This window comes from Myodes glareolus, chromosome 21, assembly GCF_982192425.1.
Source record: "Myodes glareolus chromosome 21, mMyoGla1.1, whole genome shotgun sequence".
In the NCBI taxonomy this organism is placed as follows: domain Eukaryota; kingdom Metazoa; phylum Chordata; class Mammalia; order Rodentia; family Cricetidae; genus Myodes; species Myodes glareolus.
In genome coordinates, this window is record NC_142046.1 from 54,583,868 (window position 1) to 54,610,620 (window position 26,753).

Genomic DNA, 26,753 nt, shown 5'->3' on the forward strand with positions numbered 1-26,753 from the left:
TGAATCTCACATAGCACAGGCTGGCCTCAGCCTCTCAGCTGCTGGGATTATAGCCATGCACTACCACACCCAGTCCATTTATGGATTGGAGTTAGATCCTTCTAAAGAACTTGGAATAGTTAATAGTCACACTACAGGAAGGTAAAGCCTACCAGACTGAGAAGAGCCAACCTGGACCCTGCCTGGCACTGACGTGGTCCTGATCATGCCTAGACAATGACAGGCTACGTGATGCTGCTGGAGGACCTAGGAACAGGTACCGTCAGAGGTCCTGATGTGCCTAGCCAATGAAGGGCAACCACATATCAACTGTTAATGAATTAGAATGCCTGGGTGCTGGGAGAGGATTGTAAGGCTTTTCCTTTTGACATATTAAATTGCCACCTCAGTTGATGAACTATCACTTCTCCTGATCAAGAGGTCTCCCCTGTTCAAACTGAATCTTTATTAATTTTGATAGTACCCATAACAAATATGGGGGTATTATGTTTACTTGTGGTCGGTTCTATGTGCCCCACCTTTAGCTGTTCTGTAACTAATTCCTTTAGGATCAACAGCTTGGGTTCAATTATAGGTTACTGTTTTCCCCAGACGTCCTGATTCGAGACAGCAGAGATGCCAGCAGTATGGGATCCCAGAAAGTCACTGAATTGTTGAGAGGCACAGGCAGGGCCATTATCAATCTTAAGTGCCCAAGGTACCTCCAAAACTACCATGGCCAACTTAAGAGCCTTGATAGCATTGGTGGCTTTCTCCCCAGAAAGGGTGAGGACATAAGCAAAGGAACAGGTACCTGTCATCACATGCACATATTTAAGATTGCCAAAAGGGGCATAGTGTATAGTATCCATCTGCCAGATGGTTTAGGCAACAAGCCTTGGAGATTAACCCTGACACGTTGAAGTGGTCCTAAAGGGAAAGAGGGGCACAAGAGGCACAATATCTAGTCCTTAACCTTCAGGAGTTAGGCTGGATAATGAAGTTTGAGACCCCCGTCTACGGAATGGACTTTAGAAAGCATCTAGTTGGTGGAGTTAGAAGAATTCTCCCAATTCTATGACATAGCAAACAAAGCTATAGAACACTGTGTCTCACCAGAGAGAGAGAGAGAGAGAGAGAGAGAGAGAGAGAGAGAGAGAGAGAGAGAAAGGCTTTTCACAAAAATCAAAACAAAGAAGTTGCCAAGAATCTAAAATATAGTGGGACTGATGAGCAGATGTATCCATCCATAAGTCCATAACTTTCATACATGTGTCTGATCAGCAGAAGGGGTGGGCTGAGGTCCATGTTCAGTGGTAATGTAAGGTGAGGCCTGGGTTTGATTCTAGCTCCATAAAAGAGCTATTCTACAGCACACACACCAGCCCCATTTTCACACAACAGTGATTGAAGCTCACCTACTAGACAGTGAGGCCTCTTAATTTGGAGAGCATGTGGTTCCGCGGTATTACCACAACCTGTCTGATTTTTAAAAACATGAACCTTTCCTAACAAGGCCAGGCCTGGGGTTTGACTCCTGGCACTACCCAATATAACTGTTTCTTGTCGTGTAAAAGATGTCAGCTGAAAATGCAAAGCAGGGGTGGGGAGATGGTTATTGGTAAAGCATCTAAGTTCGGATGTCTAGCACCCACATAAAAAGCTGGACACAGTGGCATGGATCTGCAACCCCAGAGAGGTAGAGGCAGGATCCTGGAACTCAATGGTTGAAGCTGTGTAGTCAAAGTTGCCTATGAGAAAACCATTATAGGGTATCTCTCTCTTAAATTATCTAATATTAACACATTTAAAATGCACTAATTTTCTTTCCTCACCTGACAGTGGAAAACAGATTATAAGATTAGAAAATGCTAGATGTTATCTGGTGAAATCTTGCAATTTTTAATTAAAAAATACTTCAAAAATGTAGGAAAATTTCAAAGCTTGTCTTGATTAGAAGAGTGAAGTCACACAGCATTAAGAGGTGTGTGTGGTCACACCTCAAAGGAACAAAGACCAGGACGGAGTACAGTCACTGCTTTCTCCACCAAGCCCTCCAAAAGCTGGAACTTTTGTCTGTGTCTGTGTGGAGAGGGGAGGGAGTGAAGAGTGGAGACAAGGGAGACTAGAGAGAGCAAGGACTCAGAGCTCCCCTGTCTGGACAGACCTAGGAAAGCAGCAGGAGAGGTTCACTCCGCAGGGCACTCTAGAGCACCACGTCCATAGGCCTGGAAAATTAAGACATCAGGCCTCAAGGAGCCTATCTCTCAGCAACACTGACTGCGCCCTCCTCCTATCATCCTATTAGGGGTTCTTCCTGTTTCCTTTTCTTGTCCATTTGTGATAATTTATCCTTAATATTTCAGTTGAAATTCAATTGAAAGAATAAAATGACAGACTGGAGGATCTGGTTTTTGTCAAGGAATATAACTTTAAAGTCTAGGATTAACTTTTAAACTCTGCAATGAAGAGATGAAGAAAAAAATGTGAATTCTGTGTTTTAAAGGTTCTCTTCTTTTTGTTCTTGTTTTGTGTGTGTGTGTGTTTTGTTTTTTTTGTTTGTTTGTTTGTTTTTGTCCTGGAACTCACATTATAGACCAGGCTGGCCTTGACTCGGAGAGCCACCTGCCTCTCCTCCCAAGTGCTGGGATTAAAGTTCTCTTTTTTAGCTATATAGGCTGCACACATACCATGAGCAATTCTGGAACCTTGAGGAATTAACAAACACCATCAAACAAACAAAACAGTAATACCACCACAATGCAGAGCAGTGGCAAAGGCAACCTCACCAAGTCACTATTAATGAAAAGTTACAGACAATATATGAAATGTCCTGTAAGCCACTGAGTACCCGCGCCCTTGCACTGTCTTCTGTGGTGTGTGCTGGCCTCCCTCTCACTATGCAGCTGAGCACAACCATGAACTCTAGACTCCACTGCTTCACATCCCAAGTGCTGAGATTACAGATGTGCACCACCACTCTTGGCCACTGGGTTTACTTTCTTTAGGCACCACAGCTTAATATATTCTAGTATATTCTGAAAACCAATGTGTGAGCTTTGTGCCCCACTGCTGACTGTTTGCTCCTGAGCAACACTGGAAACACTCAGGAAGCTGGCGCAGTGGTGCAGCTGTAAACACAGCACTCAGGAGGCAGGAGCAGCAAGAGGGTTATAAAATTTTGGTCCGCCTGAACTATATAGAAGTTAAGGTTTAATGTGGACTGCAGAGTGAGACTCTACCAAAGTAAAAACAGAAAGAAAGAAAAAACAAAAACAAAAAGGAAACAAGCGCTACTAGAGCAGAGTGTCTCAGTAGAGGACGTCTGGGAATGTCTCTGACCCTGGTCACCACTAGGTCTGAAGGAGACTACTTGTGAACAGCCTGCAAGGCTCTGGAAGAACTGAGAACTGTCACACCTGAAGCATCTCTCTCCCCTACAGCAAAGCCTTTCTGCAGAGGAGGCTTCCTTTCCAACAGAACACTGGACACACCAGCAACACTGTGTGCAGGTGCTGGTCACTGTTCTCTGCTCTCAGCTGAAGAGACTGTTCGTGGATATAAAACAGTGTAAATCCAACCACTGTTTCTCCATACACTGAACAACTGTACTGACCAAAGCAACCAATTTCATAGTAAGAGACACATTTGCCCTTCACAGCCCAAATGCAAGAATATATGTGTATCTTCCCTTTACTGAAAATAAGATAACTGGTCAACAATAAAAATATATAAGAAGCATTCTGAACTATGGTCTATTGCTAACTCAGTTAAAATTACAAAGTGACAGAAACATGAACTTTTAACCCTGAACACAAACTACAGTACATTAGGCCAGTAAGACAACTCAGCTGGTAAAGGTGCCCACACCAGGCCTTATGACCTGAATTCAATACCCAGAAACTACATGGAGGAATGACATAAACAATTCCTATTACACTATTCCTATTCTCTGACCACCACATGAGCACCATCCACATGCGTGAGCACACACACATACATCAAAAAGGAAATAAAGTGTACTAAGCTTAAAAAAATAAAAAAGCATTGCCATGTTTTACAAGTTACTTGGCTCACTTGACAAGCACCTTTTGAGCACTAGCCTGTGTGAAGCACTGTGCCTAGTTTTAACACAGTATGGACGAGAGAAGGAAGATTATCTAGGGATCTGTGCTAGAATAGGTAGGACAATGGCAAGATTTAGAACTATTGTCAAACAGTGTATTACCAGTGGGACAGTGGTGGCACATGCCTGTAATCCCAGCAATCTGGAGACCAACGTGGATCTCTATGAGTTTGAGGCCAGCACGGTCTACAGACCAAGTTCCAGGACAGCCAAGGCTACACAGAGAAATCCTGCCTTGACAAAACGAAAACAAACAAAACCCAGTGTACTACTAAATGCCACAGGCTCACCAGTAAAATGATAAAATACTCAGAAGATAAAGCAACCACTTCTGATGGGGGCAGAGAGTGGAGAGAGGGTTGTCTGCCCTGAAAAGAAGAAGCGTACCATAGGTGGGAAGAGAAATAACAGGTGAGGCGAGGGGGGTGGCTCAGTTCAAATGCTGCCTTCCATGCATGAGGACCTGAGCTTGGGTGCCCATTAGTCACAGAGAAGGTGGCTCTGTAGAATTCATCTGTAAACCCACTGGTGGTGTGGGATGAGGATGAGTCCCAAGATCTCACTGGCAAGTTGGTCTAGCTGAATCAACAAGTTTCAGTTCAGTAAGATGGCATCTCAAAACATACAATGCAAAGTCACTAAGGAAAGACAGCTAAGGTTGACCTCTGGCTTCCACATGTACACACAAACACATGTACCATACCCACATGGGGAGAAGAGGGGAGGGAGGGAGGCAGGGAGGGGACAAGAGAAAACACTTACACAGATGTGAAAGCCTGCAAAGACCCTCTGCAAGGGTCAGCAACAGCTGGGCATCAGAGGTAGGGAAGGACGGAAGAATGAACACTAAGCTCTGGGGGTGGAACACACTATCAAGTGTTTAGAGGAAATCCAGACAGACTTGGGTGTCCAGGAAGACAGAAAAATTACAGTTATGAAGTAACAATGAAAATAATTTCACGGTTGGGGTCACCACAATGTGAGGTACTTTTTAAAAGGTCACAGCACTAGGAAGGTTGAGAACCACTGCTGTAGGTCCTCAGATAGGCCTTCTCCTTAGCCATCATTCTTGCCAGATCAGCATAGGCCAGACTTGGCAAGAAGCAAGCCTACCATCCCTGCTGGCTAATTCCCTCCACTTGCGGTACATAATCACTCTGGTCATCTTCTTAAATTCCCAACTGATACCTAGTCACCTGGCAACTCTCAACAAGAACCTTCAACCACAGGGAACGGTGGAGCTGGCCTGGCCTGGCCTGGCTACTGTGAGAGGCACGTGTCATAGTTTCAGGTTAGATTCCGTGGCTCCTGGGGCACAGCGTGCCTTCCAGTTCCTGAGACGGATGTACTTCCTCAGGCAGTGAAGCCTTCAGGCCACTTTGTGTTTCTGTTTGTTCCCCCTGGAAGTCAAGGAAAACATGAAAGCTTGGCAGAACAACTGGTCTTAGACATTAATCTTGTGTGCCCTGTAAAGTTTACAAACACCATTGTATCCTGGCAACTACAACTGTACTGATCCTGGAAATTGCCACTACATTCTGTTTCTGATAAAGGTATTAAAAGTCTGATTGCTCTCGATAAAACGGCATTGCCTCAGTTGTGCTGTGGTCCCTCCAACTGGCCTGATTTAATTCTTTGCACTACATCAGGTGGCCTTGACCCAGTGAGTGTGGGTGCTCATACTGTTAGGTAAGGTTACCTAGGACTTCTCCCCATCCCTGATGCTTCTCTTACCGTCACCACCCTCCTGCTCCCACCACACCTGTTTCTTGGTCATGTGTTGTTATAATGCAGGATATAAAGCCTCTTTCCCCACTACTACAGTAGTATTGACACTTAGCACGTACATCTTAAGCATCTTTCTTATGTGTTAATATGTCTCTGAATTCTTCCTTTAACCTCCCTTTTCACACGGAGTGAAGCACACTCATGAACCCCAGACTTGGTTGTGAGACACTGCCTAGTGCATGGAGAGGAGAGGATACGCAGGCACGCAGAGCTGCAGCGGGCAAGGAGGCTGCTCTTCTCAGCAGTTCAGTAAAAGAAACCAGCTGAACGGTACCCACAGCGTGAGGCGCCCCTATCCTTCAGAAACCTCCACTTAGGAAAAGCCAGATCCTGGAGTTCACCACAGAAAAGAATTGTAGGACTAGACAGCACAAAACAGAGTTGGAGTTTATTAAAATTAGATTTTTTAACACAGATTTAAGCATGAAGGTTAGCAGAAAAAGCGTTGTACACCCAAGAGCAAGGTGTGCACATCTCAGGAAGGTCACAAACAAGCGTCTTAGCAATATCCACACATACAATTTTGGTGGCTCTCACGTTACATCTCAAGGGTTATTAGAATTTTTTCTCTTTTTCTCTCTCTCAAGATAAATGAGATTATAGGATGAATCCAATGATACCTTGGGTGTGGTTACAGCTGATAAATGATGGACCACAAAGGTCGCCCAAGGTTTCCCTGTGTTAATGGGGTTTTTGATGTAAATCCCAGAAATCACAGGTCAGTAGCTGGGAAGTGAGGTCTTTAAGAATGTTCATAATCTCACTCAAAAATATCTCTATATGAAAGGACTAGCGGGGAAGTTTTGTTTTGTTTTGTGTTTTAGTTTTGGATTTTCAAGACAAGGATTTTCTGTAGCCCTGGCTGACCTGAAACTTGCCCAGTAGACCAGGCTGGTCCTGAACTCAGACATGTGTCTGCCTCTCTGCCAACTGAGTGCTGGAATTAAAGGCACCTGTCTAGGAAGTGTCTTAGCAAATTTTGTCCACTATGTTAAATTCTTGATCCTCAGCCAGCAACAGTCTTTAACTAAACCTAGGGTGAGAAGCTCCCGTTCCTCTTCATGTACCCACAATTCTCACTGTCTACCAGCCTCAGTCTTTCAACTCTGTTCAGTTTCTTTGTACCCCTGAAACAGTAATGGGGGAATGCTGATAATTTATGATTATTACAAGGATATCAAAGTTGAGGGAAGCCTTTATTAGGTCAAAAGCAGAGTATAATCATATGATTATTATGGGAAACAATTCAGAGGCTAGGAAGAAACTAATGACTCAAAGTGTAGAAAAATGAACTCCCCCACAAACTGTTTTCTCTCTCCTGCACCTTATCTTCTGAGTCACCTCAAATCTTTGTGGACAAACAAGAGATACTAATAAATAACAGAAAGAAAAGCCTTTAACCCACAAGCAATAAAAATGTTTAAACATATATAGTAAAAGTCATTTGAAAACTAACAGGCCACGGAGTCCACATATTTACTATGACAAAAGATTGTACTGTTTTTATTTTCAGAGCCCTGAAAAATCGAGTCAGCCATTTTGATAAGGAACTCCAGTTCGATTTGATTATGCATGTTCTCTACTGTGGAGGTAAAACATGAACAAACAAGTTAATTTATGTGCAATTCCTTTGTACTGCTGAAATGAAAATGAACAATAGTTTAATGAAGTCGACATTATTCTCTAATTATGCCAAATAATTTAGAAACATGTCCTGGTTGTGGGCAGCCCTACGCATGCCTGCCTGTCAGCGTGCAGCTCTCTCTGCTGAGACTCAGCACCTGCACTCACTCCGCCCTCTCTCCCCACGGCTCCTGACACTCAGCTCCTGACACTTGCACAGCAAGGCACTTTTCCTCTGCTTGCCCAGTCGTAAATGTGAACTCTTTAAAGGCAGAAACTCATACCTGCCTGGCTCGTATTAGTCATCAAATGCATTAGTAAACAAACCAAAAAACAGAAAAACACACCTCAAGCTCCAGAGCTCCTCAAAAGCAAAATTACGCGTTGGCATCCTTCTCTCAATGGTACCATCTATCCGTCCTCCAACCTCGTATGCTCTGTTTTTTAGTATAGTTTTGTTTTATGCCACCGTCCATAAACCTGTTTTAGTAATGCCTCACCCTCTAAATAAAACTAATTTCTTTTCTCTTATGGTGCAATTACTTCATCAAATACTTGCCCTGTATTCTGTCTTGTCCCTTCAAGATCCTTAGACTATAAATTAAAAGTCCAGGGTCCATGTAAAATTAACATGGTATTCTTCACAGATAGCACCCAAACATCACCCCTCAGCTTTACTATCATGCCATAAAGTGATTTTTTGGTTGCTGTTTTTGTTTCTTTGCCATACAGATCTGCAGGGGAAATACTCAGCCAAGCATAACCCTTAGATAGACATCTACAGCACTCACCCGTTGTCTGCCCCATTTAACCAAACCCCTGCAATCCTAAGTCACCTCTACCAAAGTAACTTCACAGCCATATGGAGCCTGGACAAGACCCACATCAAAGGTGCAAACAGAAGGTCCCGTGCGGTGCAGGCTGAGGGTGAGTGCCAATGTCAGGATGGGACACTGGGAGGGAGTGCAGCTGCTTAAAGAGCCTAGAGTACCCATTTAGTTTATGGTCAGAAAATCAATTCTAGTGACCATCGTTCTTGGGCTCCATCTTGGTTGTCTTGCCTTTCATCAAGAATACAATCTAACTGTGAAAAGTGAAGCCAGGAAAGAGAAAAGAACAACTCCCATCAGCTGGATGAGGCTGCTGAGGGCCACGCCATGCCCTTGCCCTGACTCACGGGGCCTTCTCCACACATCCCCACTTAACACTCCACACATGCACTGCTCTCCATTTAAAATAATCACTCAGGACACATCAGGCATTTTTGATCTTTAGGAAAAGGAAAAAGCTATCTAAGAATATGAAATTGTCTTAGAGGTTCTTGGATACAGGCCATCCTCCTAATGCTACTGCAGTGTATTTTATAGTGGAGGAGACATTTGTTCCTGAGATCTCACAACTTGAGAAGTGGAGCCCAGGTGCCTGGGAGGGGACTACAGGATCTGAGGTGGACCTGAGCTACACAAGACTCTGTCTGACAAGGGGAGAGGTGTACATTTTCCTTTCATTTCAGCTTATGTTTTTAAACTCAGATGGTCTTTTACTAATTAGAACTTAGCTGAAATCTGCTTCACATCCTGTAACATTCAGCCTTTGCAAGGGCCACTGCAATGGGTTTTTAGTGTGGTCAGGATGTAGTCAGTTGTTTTTAACTCTTCATTCTTTACCTCTTTTGGGTGGGGAACCTGCTACCCAGCTCCCAAACAAATCACATACAGAGAGACTTATTCTTACTTATGAAGGCCCGACCATAGCTTGGCTTCTTTATTGTCAGTTTTCTTACCTTAAATCCGGCTATCTTTTGCCCTGGGCTTTTATCTCTTACTTCTGTATGTCTTACTTTCACTCTTCCTCCTGTAGCTGGTGACTGGCCCCTGATGTTCTCCTCTTCTTGCTCTATCTTGCTCTCTCCTCTTCTCCCAGAAAACTCCCCCTATTTATTCTCTCTGCCGAACAGACTCGCCTATCCTTTCTCCTGCCTCGCTACTGACCATTCAGCTCTTTATTAGATCACTGGCTGTTTTAGACAGGCACAGTAACACAGCGTTAAACAAATGCAATATAAAAGAATGCAATATATCTTTGCATCATTAAAACAAATGTTCCACAACATAACAAACATAACGCATCTTAAAATAATATTCCACAACATCAGGAAGTACTTGTTTCTATAACAAAAAGTCCAAGGAGGAATATAAATTACAACTTTGTCAGACATAATTTACTTAACATGATTTTAAATATGGTCACTCTGTCCTGTCACTTTTTTCCTAGCTTTCATTTAAGGGTAACAATTATGCCAGTGAGATGGCTCAGCGGGTAAGGTCATTTGCTACCAAGACTGAGGACCAGAGTCTGATCCCCAAAACCACATGGCAGAACTGATTCTCCCAAGTTTTTCTCTGAACTCCACATATGAGCCATGGTGTGCACGAGAAACCCAAAAGAATGTAAGATTTACATCAGCCAGGCAGTGGTGGCCTACACTTATAATCCCAGCACTCAGGAGGCAAAGGCAGGTGTATCTCTATGAGTTTGAGGCCAGCCTGGTCTATAGAAGCATTCAGGACAGTCGAGGTTACAGAGAAAATCCCTGTCTTGAATTGAAACAAAACAAAAGAAAGAACAAAAGATTTACACCAATAAATAAAAATTAAAGGTCTGGCTCATGCCTGCAATCCCAGTACTTAGAATGAAGGAAGGAAGGAGTCACAGCTCACAGAAGCAGTTTTCTAAGCAGGAGTAAGTTGTGGTTTCACACAGAAATTCACTGATTCTGTTGCATTTACGTATTTCGAAAACAGTGTTGTCACTTCACGTGAGACTAAGGAAGCATCCCTTAGCTACATCAAGAAAAATCACTTAGAGAAAATGAAAAGGCTACACCAGCTCAGTTCCTGCAAGGTCCTCTTTGGTCCAGATGTCTGAGAATAACAGTGAAGTACAATCCCCATGTTATACCAATCTGGTTAAAAAGAGCAGCCTATCTTGCTTATGCCATCTCTTTGCAGCTATCACCAGCACCCAGGAAGCATGCTCAGAGAGTATTCTCCTACCAGTTTTTCTTACACCTGCTTTAAATTAGTCTAAAGTACAGAGGTGGCTTTTGGGGATGAAAACTAAAAGACAAACGTTTGTGCCCCCCCGCCCCACCTCTCATGAGACAGGGTTTCACCAACTAACCCAGGCTAGTCTTGAGCTCCTGGCCTGGTAATCCTCCTGCCTCAGATTTTCATGTTTGGGATTACAAAACGGCACCGCCACTCCCAGCCACTTCCTCCTTTTCTATATGAATAAGATACCCACAGTCTGTAAAGAGATGCGTGCCTCTGGAGAAAGAGTCTGTGGGGAGCATGATGCTAGAACAGAAGACACTGACAGAAAGGGATGTGAGGAAGTTAAAACTCTTTTCTTAACAACAAACATTATTTTTTTGTAACCTAAATGTCCCAACTTCTCTCTCCAAAGCCAAGACTAAATTTTATAGAACGGCACCTGAAGGGGCAGACATGCACCGTCAATATTCTTTTACATGTTGAACACAGATGTAAACATCAGAGTTTTAACCACTAATTCTTTTCACTCTTTTATATGATACCACATTAAAAGATAAATTTTAGCACTGAAACATTAAGTTTTTTTTTTACTTCGGTTAAAGAAAAAAGTGAGGAGAAATACTTAAAATTAGGGCAGTGGTATTGATGATACAGGAAAATCTAAAACCCTGAGAAAGGTAGATGGGCTCTGACCATCAGGCTGCCTTCTCATATCCTTTAGAATAAGGAAAGCTAAAAATGTCAGCAGGAGGGCTGGTGATGACCCGGCAGTTTTGTATGCTTAATGTTCTTGTAGAGATTCAGTTCCCAGCACCAACCTGGCAGCTCCCAACCATCTGTAACTTCAGTTCAAAGGGATGTCCTCTTCTGACATCACAGACACCATGTATGCACACGCATACATGCAGACAGAATACTCACACACATAGTAATAAAACATGTACATCTAAAAAATGTCAGCAGGGGGCTGGAGAGATGACTCAGAGGTTAAGAGCATTGCCTGCTCTTCCAAAGGTCCTAAGTTCAATTCCCAGCAACCACATGGTGGCTCACAACCATCTGTAATGGGGTCTGGTGCCCTCTTCTGGCCTGCAGGCATACACACAGACAGAATATTGTATACATAATAAATAAATAAATATTTAAAAAAAATGTCAGCAGACAGTAAAGTGGGAGTTTCTCTTGCAATTAGTTTTGGTTACACATATGTTGAAAGCATTCAGTAGACTTGTCTTTCTGAAAATAGACTGTAATTTCAGGACAATCAAAATTTGTGCAATACATCACACACTCACACATACACACATACACACACACACACACACACACACACACACACACACACACACACACCATTCCACATAACTGCTCTGAAGGACTTCTATGGAGACGCCGAGAAGCAGGTATGTCAGGACAATGGCAAATCCTACATAAACTAAGACAGTGAAAGGTTTCTGTGGCCAAGGGGCTGAGGAAAGATGGACTCTGTAACTTTACTGCTACTGTGACAAAGCACCAGGATCAAGACAACTTATAAGAGCAAGGGAGGGAGGGGCAGTGACACACCTCCTCTAACAAGGCCACACCTCCTCATTCTTCCCAAAACAGTTCTGAAACCAATGAGGAGCCAAACATTCAAATATCTGAGCCTATAGGAGCCCTTTCCATTCAAACTACCACATTCCATGGCCTGCCCCCCCCCACTTGTACCCATGTCATAATGCAAAATATATTCAATACGACTTCAAAAGTCCTCATAGTCCTTCACAGCCTCAACACTTCTTAAAGGTCCAGTCTCTTTAGAGACTCAAGGCAAACTGTAGCCCTTTGTAAAATCAAAAAGGAAATTACATAGTTCTAACATACAATGGCACAGAATACACATTACCATCATAGGGCATAGGGAGAAAATAGTGAGCCAAGGTAAGACCAAAAAACAAGCAAGGAAACTCTGAATCCTGTAACTCCACGCTGTCATGTTAAGGGCTTAGATGACCCTGCCCTTTCAGCTTTGCTGACTAAAACACACACAGGCTTCTTTCTCTTGGGCTGGTTCCACAACCTGTTTGAAGTTCTCCTTGGCAGACATTCCAGGGCTCTGCTATGCTCAGCATATTGGGTGCATCAACAGGATTCAAGCTTCTTTTATGGCTTCCAGAAAAGACCTCTCCGGGCCTCCATGCAGGGACTCCCCTGCCACACACCTGGCCCCGCAGCTCTCCTGACTCACATTTGAAACTTTTCTCTGTTGGCAATTTTTAAGAGCAGAAAATTCCTCAGGCCTTTCCTTTTCACAAGTTAGAAGCTTAGCCTTACCCTGAGGTCACCCCTTCCTTTATTCTATTTCAGATTAGGCCTTTCTTTAATAGTCTTTAACATTCTTATCTTTTCTAGCACAGCTATGCTACTCTCCTCCTCAAACTACATTTTGCATTTCTTTTTGCCCAGCTTGCTCTTTTCCATGTCAATCTACAGAACAGTGATTACTAACAACCATGTGGCAGAATCCATATTAGGCCTCTTGAATTCTTCTCCACCAAGGAAATTAACCCATACTTTCAATTTAGCCTCAGGCAGTGTCTTAGGACAAGGGCAGACTATCACAAGAATATTCTCTAGCCCAGTTGTTAATATCATTCTCCTTTGAAACATTCTGAGCTGGGCTTCTGTAGTCCACACTGCTGTTAATACTATTGTCTTCCCAGCCAATTAAGACCCACTTACAGTGTTCAGTAACTTTTCCTTCAAAAGTCCCAAAGTCTCCCATATTCCTCCAAAAAAGAGCAGGGTCAGGCATCACAGCAATAACCCATTCCCTGGTACCAAACAGTTTCGGTGACTTATCTACTGCTATGAAAAGAACCCATGAGCAAGGCAATATACAAAAGAAAGCCACTTGCCAGACAGTAGTGGCACACACTTTTTTTTTTTTTTTTAAACCCTAACACTTTAGAGGTAGAGGCAGGTGGACCTCTGAGTTCAAGGCCAGCCTGGTCAAATAAATAAATAAATAAATAAATAAATAAATAAATAAATCAGACAGAAAAGATGAAAAGTTTCAGAAGGTTAAGGTCCGTGTCTAGTTAGGGTTTCTATGCTGTAAAGACATATCATGACCACAGTAACTCTTATAAAGAAAACATTAAATTGGGATGGCGGCTTACAGTTTCAGAGGTTCAGTCCATTGTCATCATGAGGGAAAGCATGGCAGTGTGCGGGCAGACATGGTGCTGTAATAGCGGAGAGAACTGTATCTTACAGGCAACAGGAAGTTGACCGAGACACTGAGCAGTAACCTGAGCACAGGAAACCTCATAGCGTGACCCCACGTTGACACAGTTCCTCCAACAAGGCCATCCCCTAACAGCGCCATTCCGTATGGGATTATGGGGCCAATTCCATTCACACTACCACAGTTCATGATGACAGTAGAAAGGCATGGTGCCAGGAACAACTGAGAGCTTACATCTTGATTCATAACCACAAGACAGAGAGAGCACATTGGGAATGGCAAAAGTCTTTTGAAATCTCAAATCCCATTCCAGTCAAACCATGACTCTAACAAGGCCATACCTTCTTATCCTTCTCAAACAGCTCCACCAACTTGGGGTCAGGTATTCAAATACACATGAACCTTTGGGAGAACCATTCTCCTTCAATCCAGCACAAGTGGTAAGAAAGTACTATAAGAGGCAACTACATGATAGTGGGGGTGGGGCAGCACTAGCACCAACCACCTGGACAGACAAGCACTGTTCAAGGTTCAGTCTGGCAGGGGTTGTACTCAATTCAAAGCCTCGTCACTGACTTGGAAGAAACCACAGACCCTTAAGCTATAAATGATGAGATTCCTGCCAAAGGATGACCTGGTAGGATGGAAATTCACCCAGATCTGCCAACTGGAGCTCTCCAGGTGTGGCCTGTCACAACATCCTGTCAGGCACAGCAGCAAAAGGACGAAATTAGACGATGTCAGACTTTCCTACTATCCTAGCAATTACAAGGAAGCAAGCACTCCCCTTCCTGTAGATCCCAGCAAAATGTCCAAGGTGTACATGACTGACTACAGAGCCATGGTGCATGAACTAGAGCACCGGAAGAGACAATCAGGACCACAGCAGGCACCACACAGCCTGCACGTTCCAACAGAGGTTTGCAGACCAAATGAGCAAGGCCAGTACGATGAGTCTCTCTGGAATATGTTTGGCTATTTTTGAGGGTGAAGATTTTAAAACTGTATCAGGCTGGAGATGTGACTCAGTACAAGAAAGTTTGCCTACCATGCGTGAGGTCTTGGGTTCAATCCCATGTAGAAAACAAAACAAAACTAACTTTGGCCTGGCAGTGGTGGTTCACTTGTGAGGCAGAAGCAGGTGGAGTTTCAGGACAGTCTGCTTCACACAGAGGGACCCTGTCTCGAAAAACCAAAACCAAGTCAAAACAAACAAACCCAAAACCAAACTAACTAACTTTGCACCAGTAAGACAGCTGCTCGGCAGATAAATGCACTTGCTGCTAAGCCTTCTGACAGTTCAATCCCCAGGACTCACTGATGCGGGATTCCCCTCTGTCTGCTGTGAATATGTTTTATTACCATTGGTTAATATGGAACTGCTTTGGCCTATGGCAAGGAAGAATATAACCAGATGGGAAATCTGAACAGAGATATATAGAGATGTGGAGACCAAGAAATGTGGGCCCATTTCTACCTTGTCTGAGGGTCAGAGAGGTTGTTCAAATGATTGACAAGCATAGTTGCATGGCCCAACTCAGGATGCGATTGCTTGATTCTTTTAACATTAAAATAGTTCATTCAAGGAGGTCCATGACATCCTGACAGGTGGTCAGGATATGAAAATGTACTTCTGCTCCTTCTTTTGTAACTATGAGGTCACCTGGTGAGAGGCAACCTTCAGGATACATGAGCTAGAGAAGCTTTACTACCTAGACAACAGAATGCTAATGATGTAATGTCTCAGAGTGATAACGCGATTGACTGTGTGAGTTATCCTCTGTATCACGTTAATAAAGTTTTTTGTTACCTTCTCCTCCATTTACATTGGGTCTAAAAGCTATGGAAAAATAAATGGGGGCAATTTCAGTAATCACTGGAATGCCCTCCTGGTATTATTCTATGGTTTCTGTTACGTTATTCTTCACATATCTCCATATTCTTTACTTATATTTCTAAAAGTGCCACGTCCCTACCCTGGCAAGAGGTGATTTGTAGAGGCTGCTCCTCGACAGAGAGAGAGTAGGTGGAGTCAAGGAGACGCCATGAGCTAACTAAGGAGAAGGATGCTAGAACCTTACTGGTAAGTCACAGCTTCGTGCCAATACACTTATTAATAGAAATGGGTTAATTTAAGGTGTAAGAGCTAGCTAGGAATATGCTTGAACCATTGGCCAAACAGTGTTGTAATTAATATAGTGTCTGTGTGATTATTCGAGTCTGAGCGGCCAGGAAATGAACGAGCTGTCTCCGTTTACAACGCACAGGTTGAAAGAGAGAAGTGTCTCCCAAAAGATGTCCACTGACCTCTACACAGGCACCCTACCATGCTTCTTTCTCCTTCCTCTCCTATAAGTAAGTAAATGTAATTTTACAACAAAAATAAACTGTATCAGGGTTGACAGTGTGACATGGATTCATTTGAAAGGCAGAGAAAAAGTTTCAAATCTCTGAATTTTCAAAGGTGAACATTTTCAATGCATATTCGAGTTTTTCAAAAGTGAAGCACTTAAGGCTGGCAACAGTCGGCAAAGTACCTGCCCCAAAGTACAGGGACTTGAGTTCAATGCCAACACCCATGTAAAAAAGTCAAGACTGGAAGCCGGTTCCTACATTCTCAGTCTAGAGACACAGATAGAAAGACCCCTAAGGCTGCCTAGCTAGCCAGTCTAGCCTACACAGCAAACTCCGAGTGTCAGTGAGACTCTGTCTCAAAAACTAAGAGAGAGCTGGGAAAGGTGACAAAGCACTTGTTGGGCAAGCATAAGGATCTGAGTTTAGATCCCAGCACCCATGGAAAACTGGGTGTAGCAGCACACACCTGTAGTCCCAGCACTAGGGGGACAGGAGGATCTTGGGAGGTTGTCAGCCAACTACTCTATCTGAAACAATGAGCTTCAGCTTCAGTCAGACACTCTGCTGTTTTACGATACTTGATTGCACTGTAAACCCCAAGATTGTGTTAATTAAATAAAATCAACATTGGGTCAAGAGGTGAAGCCAGCAACTAGTTGACAGGTAGCTATAGGGAGTTACAGGGAGTCCAGAAAATGGATAGAGAAACACACAGGAAGTAGTGAGGAGGGACTTTGAGTTTGGTGGTCCTTTTTGGTTTGGAATGGCAGAAGGGAAACTCTTTCTGAGATGCTGGCTAAGGAGGAAGGTCAGCTGGTTGCTCCTCTGCCTCTCTCAGCTAGCAGGTTTTCATCCTAACATCTGACTTCTGAGTCTTTATTGATAAAATCCTAAGATAGAGATTTAGATTAAGAGCCAACACTCTGCCTCAAAATGTAAGTTGGAAAGCAATAAAGGAAGACACCCTGACTGCTCTGTGCGCTTGGACAGAAGATTGCACACCAACACATATACTACACACATACACGGTGGGCTGAGAGATAACTCAGCAGGTAAAGACCTTGCCTCACAGGATGCTTATCCTGTCTTCAGGTTCTGAAAATTCATGCTGACAAAGGGAAATAGGTGGGTCCCCAGAGCTAAGGAAGAACTTGGGAAAGCTCCAGCCAGTGAGAGAGGCTGAGGGACTACACTGAGACTTTAAATATAACGTGGTACAAACACGTAACCAGAGAAGGACCGTTCCCAAGGAATGACACCTGAGGTTGACCTTTGGCCTTCACATGAACACACACGCATACATACACACCTGCATACACACTGCATAATTGCAAACATGTGCACATATACACACTGAAACACTAAAGAGCTCCTAAAATTATCTACATAAACTTCTAGTAATTACCAATAAAAATATTACATCTGTGAAAGTGTGAACGAAAATTTACAACACAAGTTGAGGAACTGGGCCATACTCTTTTGTTCTGGTGTAAATCGACAGCCAGCAGTGGGTGCTCGGGGCAGCCACAGATGTCAACTGTCGCGCTCTCCCCGACGTCTGACAGCAAATTCACCTAGCCCCTTTCCTACCCCCTCATCCCCATCACCATCTCAGAACTTCAACACTGATCCTGCCAGCTGGTCATCGAGAGGAAATGTACCTGGAGTCTTCCGGAGGCTGAGGCAGGAGGACCCATAAGTTCAAGGCCCTCTCTCAAAAACACAACAAAAACAGAGTAACATGATGGAGGCCACTGAGCAGTTCTTCCAACTCTGGAAAGACTGAATAGAAAGACAAGAAGTGCCTCTAAACCCAAGTAAATGGCAAGAAAATCTAAAATAAAATCCATTTCTTCTAACTTTCGGGTACTTCTCCTCACATACGCAAAAAGTTTTTGTGAATTGGGCAAAGCTGATCCAACCTCCTGGAATTTTCCTGTAGTTCAGTAGCTCTCAAACGTGTGAGTGCGCCTAAGAGAATCACAATGAGTGTTCCTTTAAAAATCTCTTCCCCCCAGACTTTGACAGTAGCCTCTACATTTAACAGACACACAGATGACCCAGGAGACAGGCGTGTGCTCTGCACCTGACAGTTATGAACAGCTGCTGTGGCGTCACTACCAAAAAACAGTGGGTGTGGTGGCTCATTCCTATAATCCTGGCACCTGGGCAACAGGCAGTGTCTGTCTCTGCCTCTCTCTTCCTTTCCTTCTCCCCCCTCCCACCCCTACTTCTTTCTGTTCAGAGGTGTGCGTTACAATATACCCACATTCATGGAGGTGGAAGAAGTGCAAAGTGAATTTTTGCAAACTGAATTCTGTTTTCCGCAAACACACATCGGAATATAGAAACCAAGTCATTCACTTGCAATGAAAAATTGCAAGGTAGGTGCAATTTTTCATACAGGTAGAATACCACACCCATTTTTTCCATATTTCCACCTAGGTAAAGGCTCCCAAGTTACGAATCCTTTAAAATAAGTATTGTTTTCCCACTTTAACCGCTTTATTGATCAGAACTGTCAACAGTCTAAAAAAAAAAAATACTAGTTGAGTACAACTTACTTTTGAAATCCTTAAAAATGCAGAATATCTCACAAGAAATTGGGATGAATTAATTTAATAAGATAGTTTTAAAAAGGTCTTCTCTGGAAATCTTACTGTGTATTAACTACAATAGTTGCTAATTAGCTGCCACCATTGTTTCTTTAAAAAATCAACTAAGAGTCCAGTTTTATATCATTTGTAACCTTTGTACAAAAAAAAAAGTTCCCAGTTCTGCTAAATAATAGAAATTAAACACAAGGTAGGGCAAAAACACGGTGAGATTTTATTTTTTGGTGAAAGAAGAGGGCAAAGTAAATGATTCCAGCAGGAGGCATTTAGATGACTCACTTGGAGGCATCTATAACAAAAAGGATTTATGGGATGTGACAACACTGCGTGCCCATTCAGATGACATAATTAAAACTTAACTGGAAACTGCATCTGATGAATAATTCACAAGAAATGTTCTCGTGGCTATAGGTAATAATACATCGTCGTACCTTACTAGTTTGAAAAATTGAATTATTTGCAAATCTAAGTTTGGACATACTGGATTCTATTGAAAGGATGCACCAAAGTCTGGTTTTGTAAAAGAAAACAGTGTTTTCCAAGGCTTTTTCTTAACCCACTGTCAATGCAAACGGTCTCAGACACTGAAACAATAGTGTTCCAGTAACTACATCCACTGGATAACATTTCCCATCCAAAGCTCAAAATTACTATTCCGATCGGTTATCTGCCAGTAACCAACTTTCTTCTGTCCTCTTTCGTCAGAGCACACACTTCCAATCTTAACCAAAACCTAATTAAGTTCACATATTCTCCTTTCCAATGCAATATACCAAGCCCACCCCCCCCACCTCCCCGCAAATATAAAATGCCCAAACAATCCAGGAGGAAGCAACACATGGACCGGGCAATTCTAGAGAGGCTGGGGATGCTCTCACATCTTGTTCAAAATAAATAAACTTTCCAGGATCTTTATTTACCGACTTGGGGAAAAACTGGTTTGTCAACAACTAGCCAACTTCCCTCTCAAGTTGGCACCATGCGTTTACCACGACCCCAGGACCGGCCCGGGAGCTCACGCCCATCGGCCCTGCCTGAGAGGAGACAATGGGAGCGGCGCGCGGGGCCGCGCTCCAGGAGCCCCGACTCGGCGGCCGGCCCGCCCCGCGCTTCCCTCCCCCGGCCCCGCACGCGACTGCCGGGGCGCGGCCCAACCGCGGCGGGGAGCCGGGGACCGCACTCACCGAACAGGGTCAGGGCCATGGTGGAGCCGCGCCTCCCGGCGCTCCTGGCTCCCGCGGCGGCCCGCAGACGGCACCTCGGCGGGGCGGCGGCCCGGGGGGCGTGGCGCCGAGGCCGCGGGGGGCCGCGGCGAGGAAAAGTTACGCGCGCGCTAGCGAGGGGCGCGCCCGGCCCGCGGCAGCCCGACAACCCGCCGCGCGCCCGCACCTGTCGCCGCCATGGGCCCGCGGGGCGCGCGCGGGCGGGCGGGCGAACCTGAGGCGCGCCGGGCCGGGCGGAGCGACGGCGGCCGGCGCTCACTGCGCACCCCGCGACCTCGCCGACGCCATCTTGCCGGAGCGCGCCCGCTCTCTCTCCCCGCGGGCCCCTCGGGCGGCCGGGCGGGCGTTGCCGTGGCAACGGGCGCGCGCGCGGTGGACCCACGGGGGCGTGCCCCATCCGCGCCGCGCCGAGTGAGCCTGCGCCCCCAGGAGGCGACGGCGACTGCCGCGGCTGGCGCCCGAGGGGAGGCGGCTGCGGTTCCAGAATTCCCAGGCTTTTTCGTGAATGGGTTGAGAGCCGGGAGGAAGATGCTCGGGCTCGCGGGCAAGCGGGGTCGCCTGAGGACCGGGTTCGTCTGACGATAGGGATCTTTCCGGCGCCCACAGGGTTAACCGGCAAGCGGTCCCTGCCTGTGAATGGTGCCAGCCTTCCCTAGGGATCGAAGAGTCCCTCGGGTTCCCGATCAGTATACCCGGAAACGGGTAATTGAAAAGCATCAGGAATTATCTAAAATAATTGTTAGAAGGCAGGTGCTTAAGCCCACTTTCTCCTTTTTACATTAGACCTTATGGATGTTGTCTGGGAAAATCAGCATTCCTTACTGCCTGGCTGGTTTCCGCCACAAAAGATTATTCCCCTGTACTTTCGGTGTTTTATCTGATGATCACAGGCAACGGCTCTCGCTCTGATGTTTTCTCCTTGTCTTCTTGTCTTCGCCTTCATTAGCAAGAGGCCTTGAGATTTTTTGAAAGGTTCAACTGTGATGTTTTCGTCATTTTCACTGTATTTCTCCCCTTGGTACCTTTGTTCCGTTTAAGATAGTCCTTTTCCCCCTAGTTTCTCTGTTTAGGATTTGATACTGTTTGGGTGTGTAATCGTGTTCGTTTTCTCTTAGGTCCTCATCTTCTCCTGCATGCACCTCTCGTTCTCTAAGCTTCTAATGTCATTTTTCCTCTTTTCTCTAATTTTCAACCAGTTATTGTGAGATTATATAAATAGCTTCTATTCAATGTATCTCAGGGATCAAATCTTTCTAAAATGGTAATTGCTAGCTCAAATAGAAGTACAGCTAATCCGTCATCATTATTTCAGAGCACACTCAAACATCAGATAGGAGAAAAAAAAACCTATTGGAAGGAGGAGCCAAGCCTTTTGTTTCAAGTTAATTAACTCAAAAAGAGAAATTTTCAAATAATCCAGCATGTGTGGGCCAGTGTCCAAGAGTCACTTCTTATCTAAAATAAAATTTCATTAGCCACTGGTATAAAATATTTCTTTTTAAATCTTTATTGAGAATAAACTCGATTTGATTTCATGCACCTCCGCCCCTTTTTCTTGAGAAAAAAAATCACATACAACTCATCAAGATAAATGGAAACTCAGGCAGGCTTTGTGGGACAGATTTTATACCATGCTGAGATCTCAGCTATCTCTGCAATCAGATAAATCAGTATCTAGAGACCCCAATGTCTCAATTGTGGTTGTCTACTTTTCCAGTCACCTAATTTCTCTGAGGTTCTAGTGGAAAGATGATCCTTCCTCCTAGAGAAGTGTTTATACACATAAGCACACCAAATTTTTTCACACGATGTAAGAAAGTTGTGTGTGTTTTTTTTTTACTCACAGGAGGGTTTTGCCTTTTATAATCTGAAAAGTCTTTCATCGAATTTTGTAGGATTTCCCCCAAATGTGTATACTTACTTCATGACAACTAACAGGAAAATCTTGGTTTCTGATGTTCTCCCAGGCAACCTTCTTCAACTCCCTTCCCCCCACCCCCCACCCCGGCCCCGCTCCCAGTTCCCCACCAGTTTAGAGCACATTTGGTTTGAATTTAAAAAGAAAAATCTGTTTACTATTCGAAGCAAAGAAGCCCACAGCAGTTTGACATGCTTGGCTCCTCTTCAGGTTCAGGAGGCTATGTCTTGTCCAGCGTCTTTACTCACACACACCTCTAAGCAGAACTGTGTGTCCATGGAGGCTAAGAAGAGAAAAGTTCCTTTTCTTTTGGTTCAATTTAATGCGATGTACCAGAGTGTCAAGGCTTTGGGTGTTCGCAGTTCAGTTTTCTGGGAGTTTTCCCTGCCCCTTGAGAAGTTTCCCTGAGAGTCAGTGAGAGGGAACTCAGAACCCTCTGCTCAGATTCACCCATTGTGCAGCCAGGCTTTGGTTACTGAACCAACATTTCACTTTTTACCAACAGCAACAAAACAGAGCTGGGTCCTGCTAGTAGTAAATGACCCAGCTTAGACTTTAGTGAAGGGCTCCCCATTGTCTTCCTCTTGTCTATACAAGACCTTGGTAAACCCACACTCAGCAGAGACGGCTGTCTTTAGGAACCGGAAACAATAAAGTAAGACTGTTGCCATCTTTCTTCTCAAAGCATCTAGCTGGTGTGATGTTTTTCACTGACTTCCTGATGGTTTGGTGTTATCAAAAATGGTTTCCACACTCAACTTACCAGTCGGTGCTTCTACTATTGCCCTAACCATTGAGAAATAGAGTGTGTGTTTGCTCGGTTAATTGAAAATAAAGCTATAGCCTTCTGCTTCAGATTCAATGTGAGGAAGGGCGTTAACTACCCAAGAGTGATTCTTATGGGTGGTGACTTTGGCCATTTGTAAACCAGGCAAAGAGAGAATTGACTTTCCAAAACACACATGGTTTCATTCACAAATTTAATTTTATACTTAACAGGAAAGCAATTAGAAGAGCCAGATCTGTTTGTTCTGTTGCTAATTAGTTGTTAGATTTTAAGCAAACATAGTACTCTTTCTAGTCCTTTTTCCTGCATTCATAAAATGAAAGGATGGAATGGTGGGAGCAGATTGTTTCTAACACCCTTCTTAGGTGCATCTGCTATTCTGCGATCTCAAGTCTCCCAGTGGATTGTGGGTAAGTTGGAAGATGCTTGGATCTTTAATATATTTAAGGTACTGTTTAAAGTAAATTTGTAAGTGTTCAATTTAACTAGGAAATCACATTTCTTAGAGCACCCACACTCTTCTTTCATTCATAATAGGTTATACTAACTGTGTTACATTGTTGCACAAAGGAATCCTTTACAGGCTCAACAGCATTAAAATTAAATGTATGTGAGAAATCTATTTTAAATTTACTAATACAGTTTCTCATTTTCATCTAAATTTTGTTGACTAAACAGAGCTTAGACAAGCCTTTAAAATATCTTTTTAGCATCATGAACTAACGGCTTACTTATTACAGTGTTTTAGGTTTGCTTTCCTGCTGCTCATTTAGCCTCCTTCCCATTGGTAAACATTGATTTGCTCCTCAGTTCTGAATGAAGCAGAAATTAATGAGGCAGCTTCTGTCTCACAATAACAAGTGAAAATTACAGCACTTTATCATGTCAACACCGCGCTAAACACTGGAATACCAGCGGTATTAGCACAGTTCCCAAAATAGTGCCGAAGTTTGCTGGCGAAGGAAAGAAATGACACGGTTTGTTTCTGCTAATTCGATAGGAACATTTCTGGTCCTCAGCACAGCCATTACAGAAGTGGAAGCTCTTTATTTAAGTTTTAACAATGTCTGACCGTGTGTGGCAGCTCTATCCTGTGGTTATGTTACCGGTTGACGGCTCTGTTTCCACTGTGTGAATTAGTTTAAAGCGGTTTGGCTTGGCTGTTAAGGTTTTTCTTAAACTCTTAATGAGGATGAGGTTGCACCTCCCCTTTATCTTAGAGATTCTGAATAGACCCTTTACCCATTATTTATGGCATTTCATGACTTAAAAGTAGCATTTTGAACGGACAAAGTTTTATACATACAAAAGTAACTAAGATAGCACATATCTTGAACATAAGGATTTAATCAGAAAAAGTAGAGGGGGAAATGCATCACAAACTAAAAAATTGGCCATTACACTTAAAAAATTTAAATTGATGTTCAGAAGAATTGTGTTCTGCTAACCACCAGAGGGTGCCTAAATTTTAGCCACTGGAGTAATATTGTGCCTTAGAAATGGCATAAAACCCAATCTGAGAAAAATATATAAGAAACCATAAGAATCAAAGGCAAGGATTTCTACACGATGCCTTACTTGCATCAAAATTATGCTAACGCCCATCCTGCTCCTGATGGCATATTACTGAGAAGGTAGTAAGGCCTTCCAAATTAAGCAAAACAGCCAGCATTTGGGCAGCCCTGTGTTTAGGAAGGGGGAAGCAATAAGAAGGAAAATTCAATTCAAAATTAGAATGACCTAGGATAATAAGTTTCTTGTTAGTTACTCAGTAAGAAGAGAAGATCTCAGCTCAGTAAGTGCTAAAGTCGTGGGAATTACTGTACAACCTAGATTCAAATGTTCTAAAAGCCACAAGTCCTTTTTCTAAAAATTGTGATTGTTTTTGTTTTGTTTTGCTTTCTTGCTTGTGACAGGGTTTCTCTGTGTAGCCCTGGCTGTCCTGGAACTCACTCTGTAGACCAGGCTGGTTTCAAACTCCCAGAGATCCAACTGCCCTTGCCTCCTGTGTGCCACCACAATCTGATGATAGTTTGTTTTGGTGTATCAAAATGACCACTGGTTGGAGGAGGGGAGAAAGAACAAGAAGAGGAAAATCTATTTTTATTTGGTTTTGAATAAATTCTTTAAAAGAATACTTTTTTACTGGCTTCTGTAAAGCAAAGGACAACAAGACAGAACGGCAGCCTACAGAATGGGAAAAGTTCTTCACCAACCCCATATCAGACAGAGGGCTAATCTCTAAAATACACAAAGAACTCAAGAAATTGGTCATCAAAAGAACAAATAATCCAATAAAACAATGGAGTACAGACCTAAACAGAGAACTCTCAACAGAGGAATCTAAAATGGCTGAAAGACATTTAAGGAAATGCTCAACATCCTTAGCCATCAGAGAAATGCAGATCAAAACAACTCTGAGATTCCATTTTACACCTGTATGAATGTCCAAGATCAAAAACACTGATGACAACTTCTGCTGGAGAGGTTGTGGAGAAAGGGAACACTCCTGCATTGCTGGTGGGAATGCAAACTGGTACAGCTGCTTTGGATATCAATATGTTGATTTCTCAGAAAATTGGGAAACAATCTACCTCAAGACCCAGCAATACCACTTTTGGGTATATACCGAAAGGATGCTCAATCGTGCCACAAGGACATGTGCTCAACTATGTTCATAGCAGCATTGTTTGTCATAGCTAGAACCTGGAAACAACCTAAGTGCCCCTTGATAGAATAGGTAAGGAAAATGTGGTAGATTTACACAATGGAGTACTACACAGCAGAAAAAAATAATGACATCTTGAAATCTGTAAGTAAATAAATGGATCTAGAAAACATCCTACTGAGTGAGGTAACCCAGACCCAAAAAGACAAATATAGTATGTACTCACTCATAAGTGGATTTTAGACATAAAGCAAAGAAAACCAATCTACAATTCACAATCCCAGAGAACCTAGACAACAATGAGGACCCTAAAAGAGACATACATGGATCTAATCTACATGGGAAGCAGAAAAGGACAAGAACTCCTGAGTAAATTGGGAGCATGGGGACCATGGGAGAGGGTTGAAGGGGAGGGGAGAGGCAGGGAGGGGAGAGGAGAAAAATATATAGCTCAATAAAAATAATTTGAAAAAGGGAAAAAAAGAATACTTTTTTCCTGGTAAGAAGTATAGCAGATCTTCTGGGACTTTTACATAGACTCAAAACCCAGTATATTTTCAAATATATGTTAGATAAAAGCACAGTGATCCGGCTACCAGTAAGTTTTTGTTCTATACTACAATCATATAACAGTCTGCTAAGCCAGCATTACTATTCAAGTCTATTTTTCTGAGGTTACCAGGCATATCTAATGCGCAGTGTGGCTAAACGTCTATTTAACTTGAGCAGTTGGATCTCTGCCAGGTTTGCTCAAGAGTATATAAGCGGATTTGGCTACAAATCAAATTTCCCTAACATGACCATGGTTTTTCTGGCGAATGTGGGTGTCCACAGAAAGGGTGACTTATTCAAGGTGATTACATTGGGAATTATAAATCGGCAAAATGCCTATGATCTCTGGGTGCAAATTAAATATCGAGTCAGTAGCCGCTGAGAGGGATTTAGTGAATTTCCATAATTGAAATCACAGTCTGGTTCTGCCCTGTGACAGAGTTTTCACAAAGCTCCCATGTGTCCAGCACTCTAGGACTTTCCCTGACGTTTGTGACAATGAACAAATTCAAATCCATTCATCCATCTCTCATCCATTCGACAAATGCACCGTTCATGCAAAATTCTGGCACTAGAACCTAAAAGCATATTCAGATCTTAGCTTCATGAAGGATCAAGCTGTGCCTTGAGGGATGAGAAATTAAGCAAGAAGTCAAGGGAGAGACATAGAGTTTAAACTGGGGAGCCTGGAACATAAGAAAATCAGAAGCATGACTATGGCCGTGCCTAGGAACTCTCAGAGGGAGCAGTGGGGACATCTGTATTGAGAGAACATGGAGATGAGACAGACCCCCGAGCTGATGAGTCTTAGCATTATTTCCTGGACTCTGC

General features: G+C 43.4%; 1 protein-coding gene across 1 annotated transcript in view; it reads right to left on the reverse strand.

Annotated features, from left to right (window-relative positions):
• Chn1 (chimerin 1) overlaps nucleotides 1–20,024 on the reverse strand; it is a 129,430-nt gene extending 109,406 nt beyond the window's left edge. Inside the window, exon 1 of the mRNA XM_085680944.2 lies at nucleotides 19,959–20,024. Coding sequence (XP_085537070.1) covers nucleotides 19,959–19,977 — 19 coding nt within the window. The 5' untranslated portion in view covers nucleotides 19,978–20,024. The remainder of the gene's footprint in view (nucleotides 1–19,958) is intronic.
• Between the last annotated feature and the right edge of the window lie 6,729 nt (nucleotides 20,025–26,753).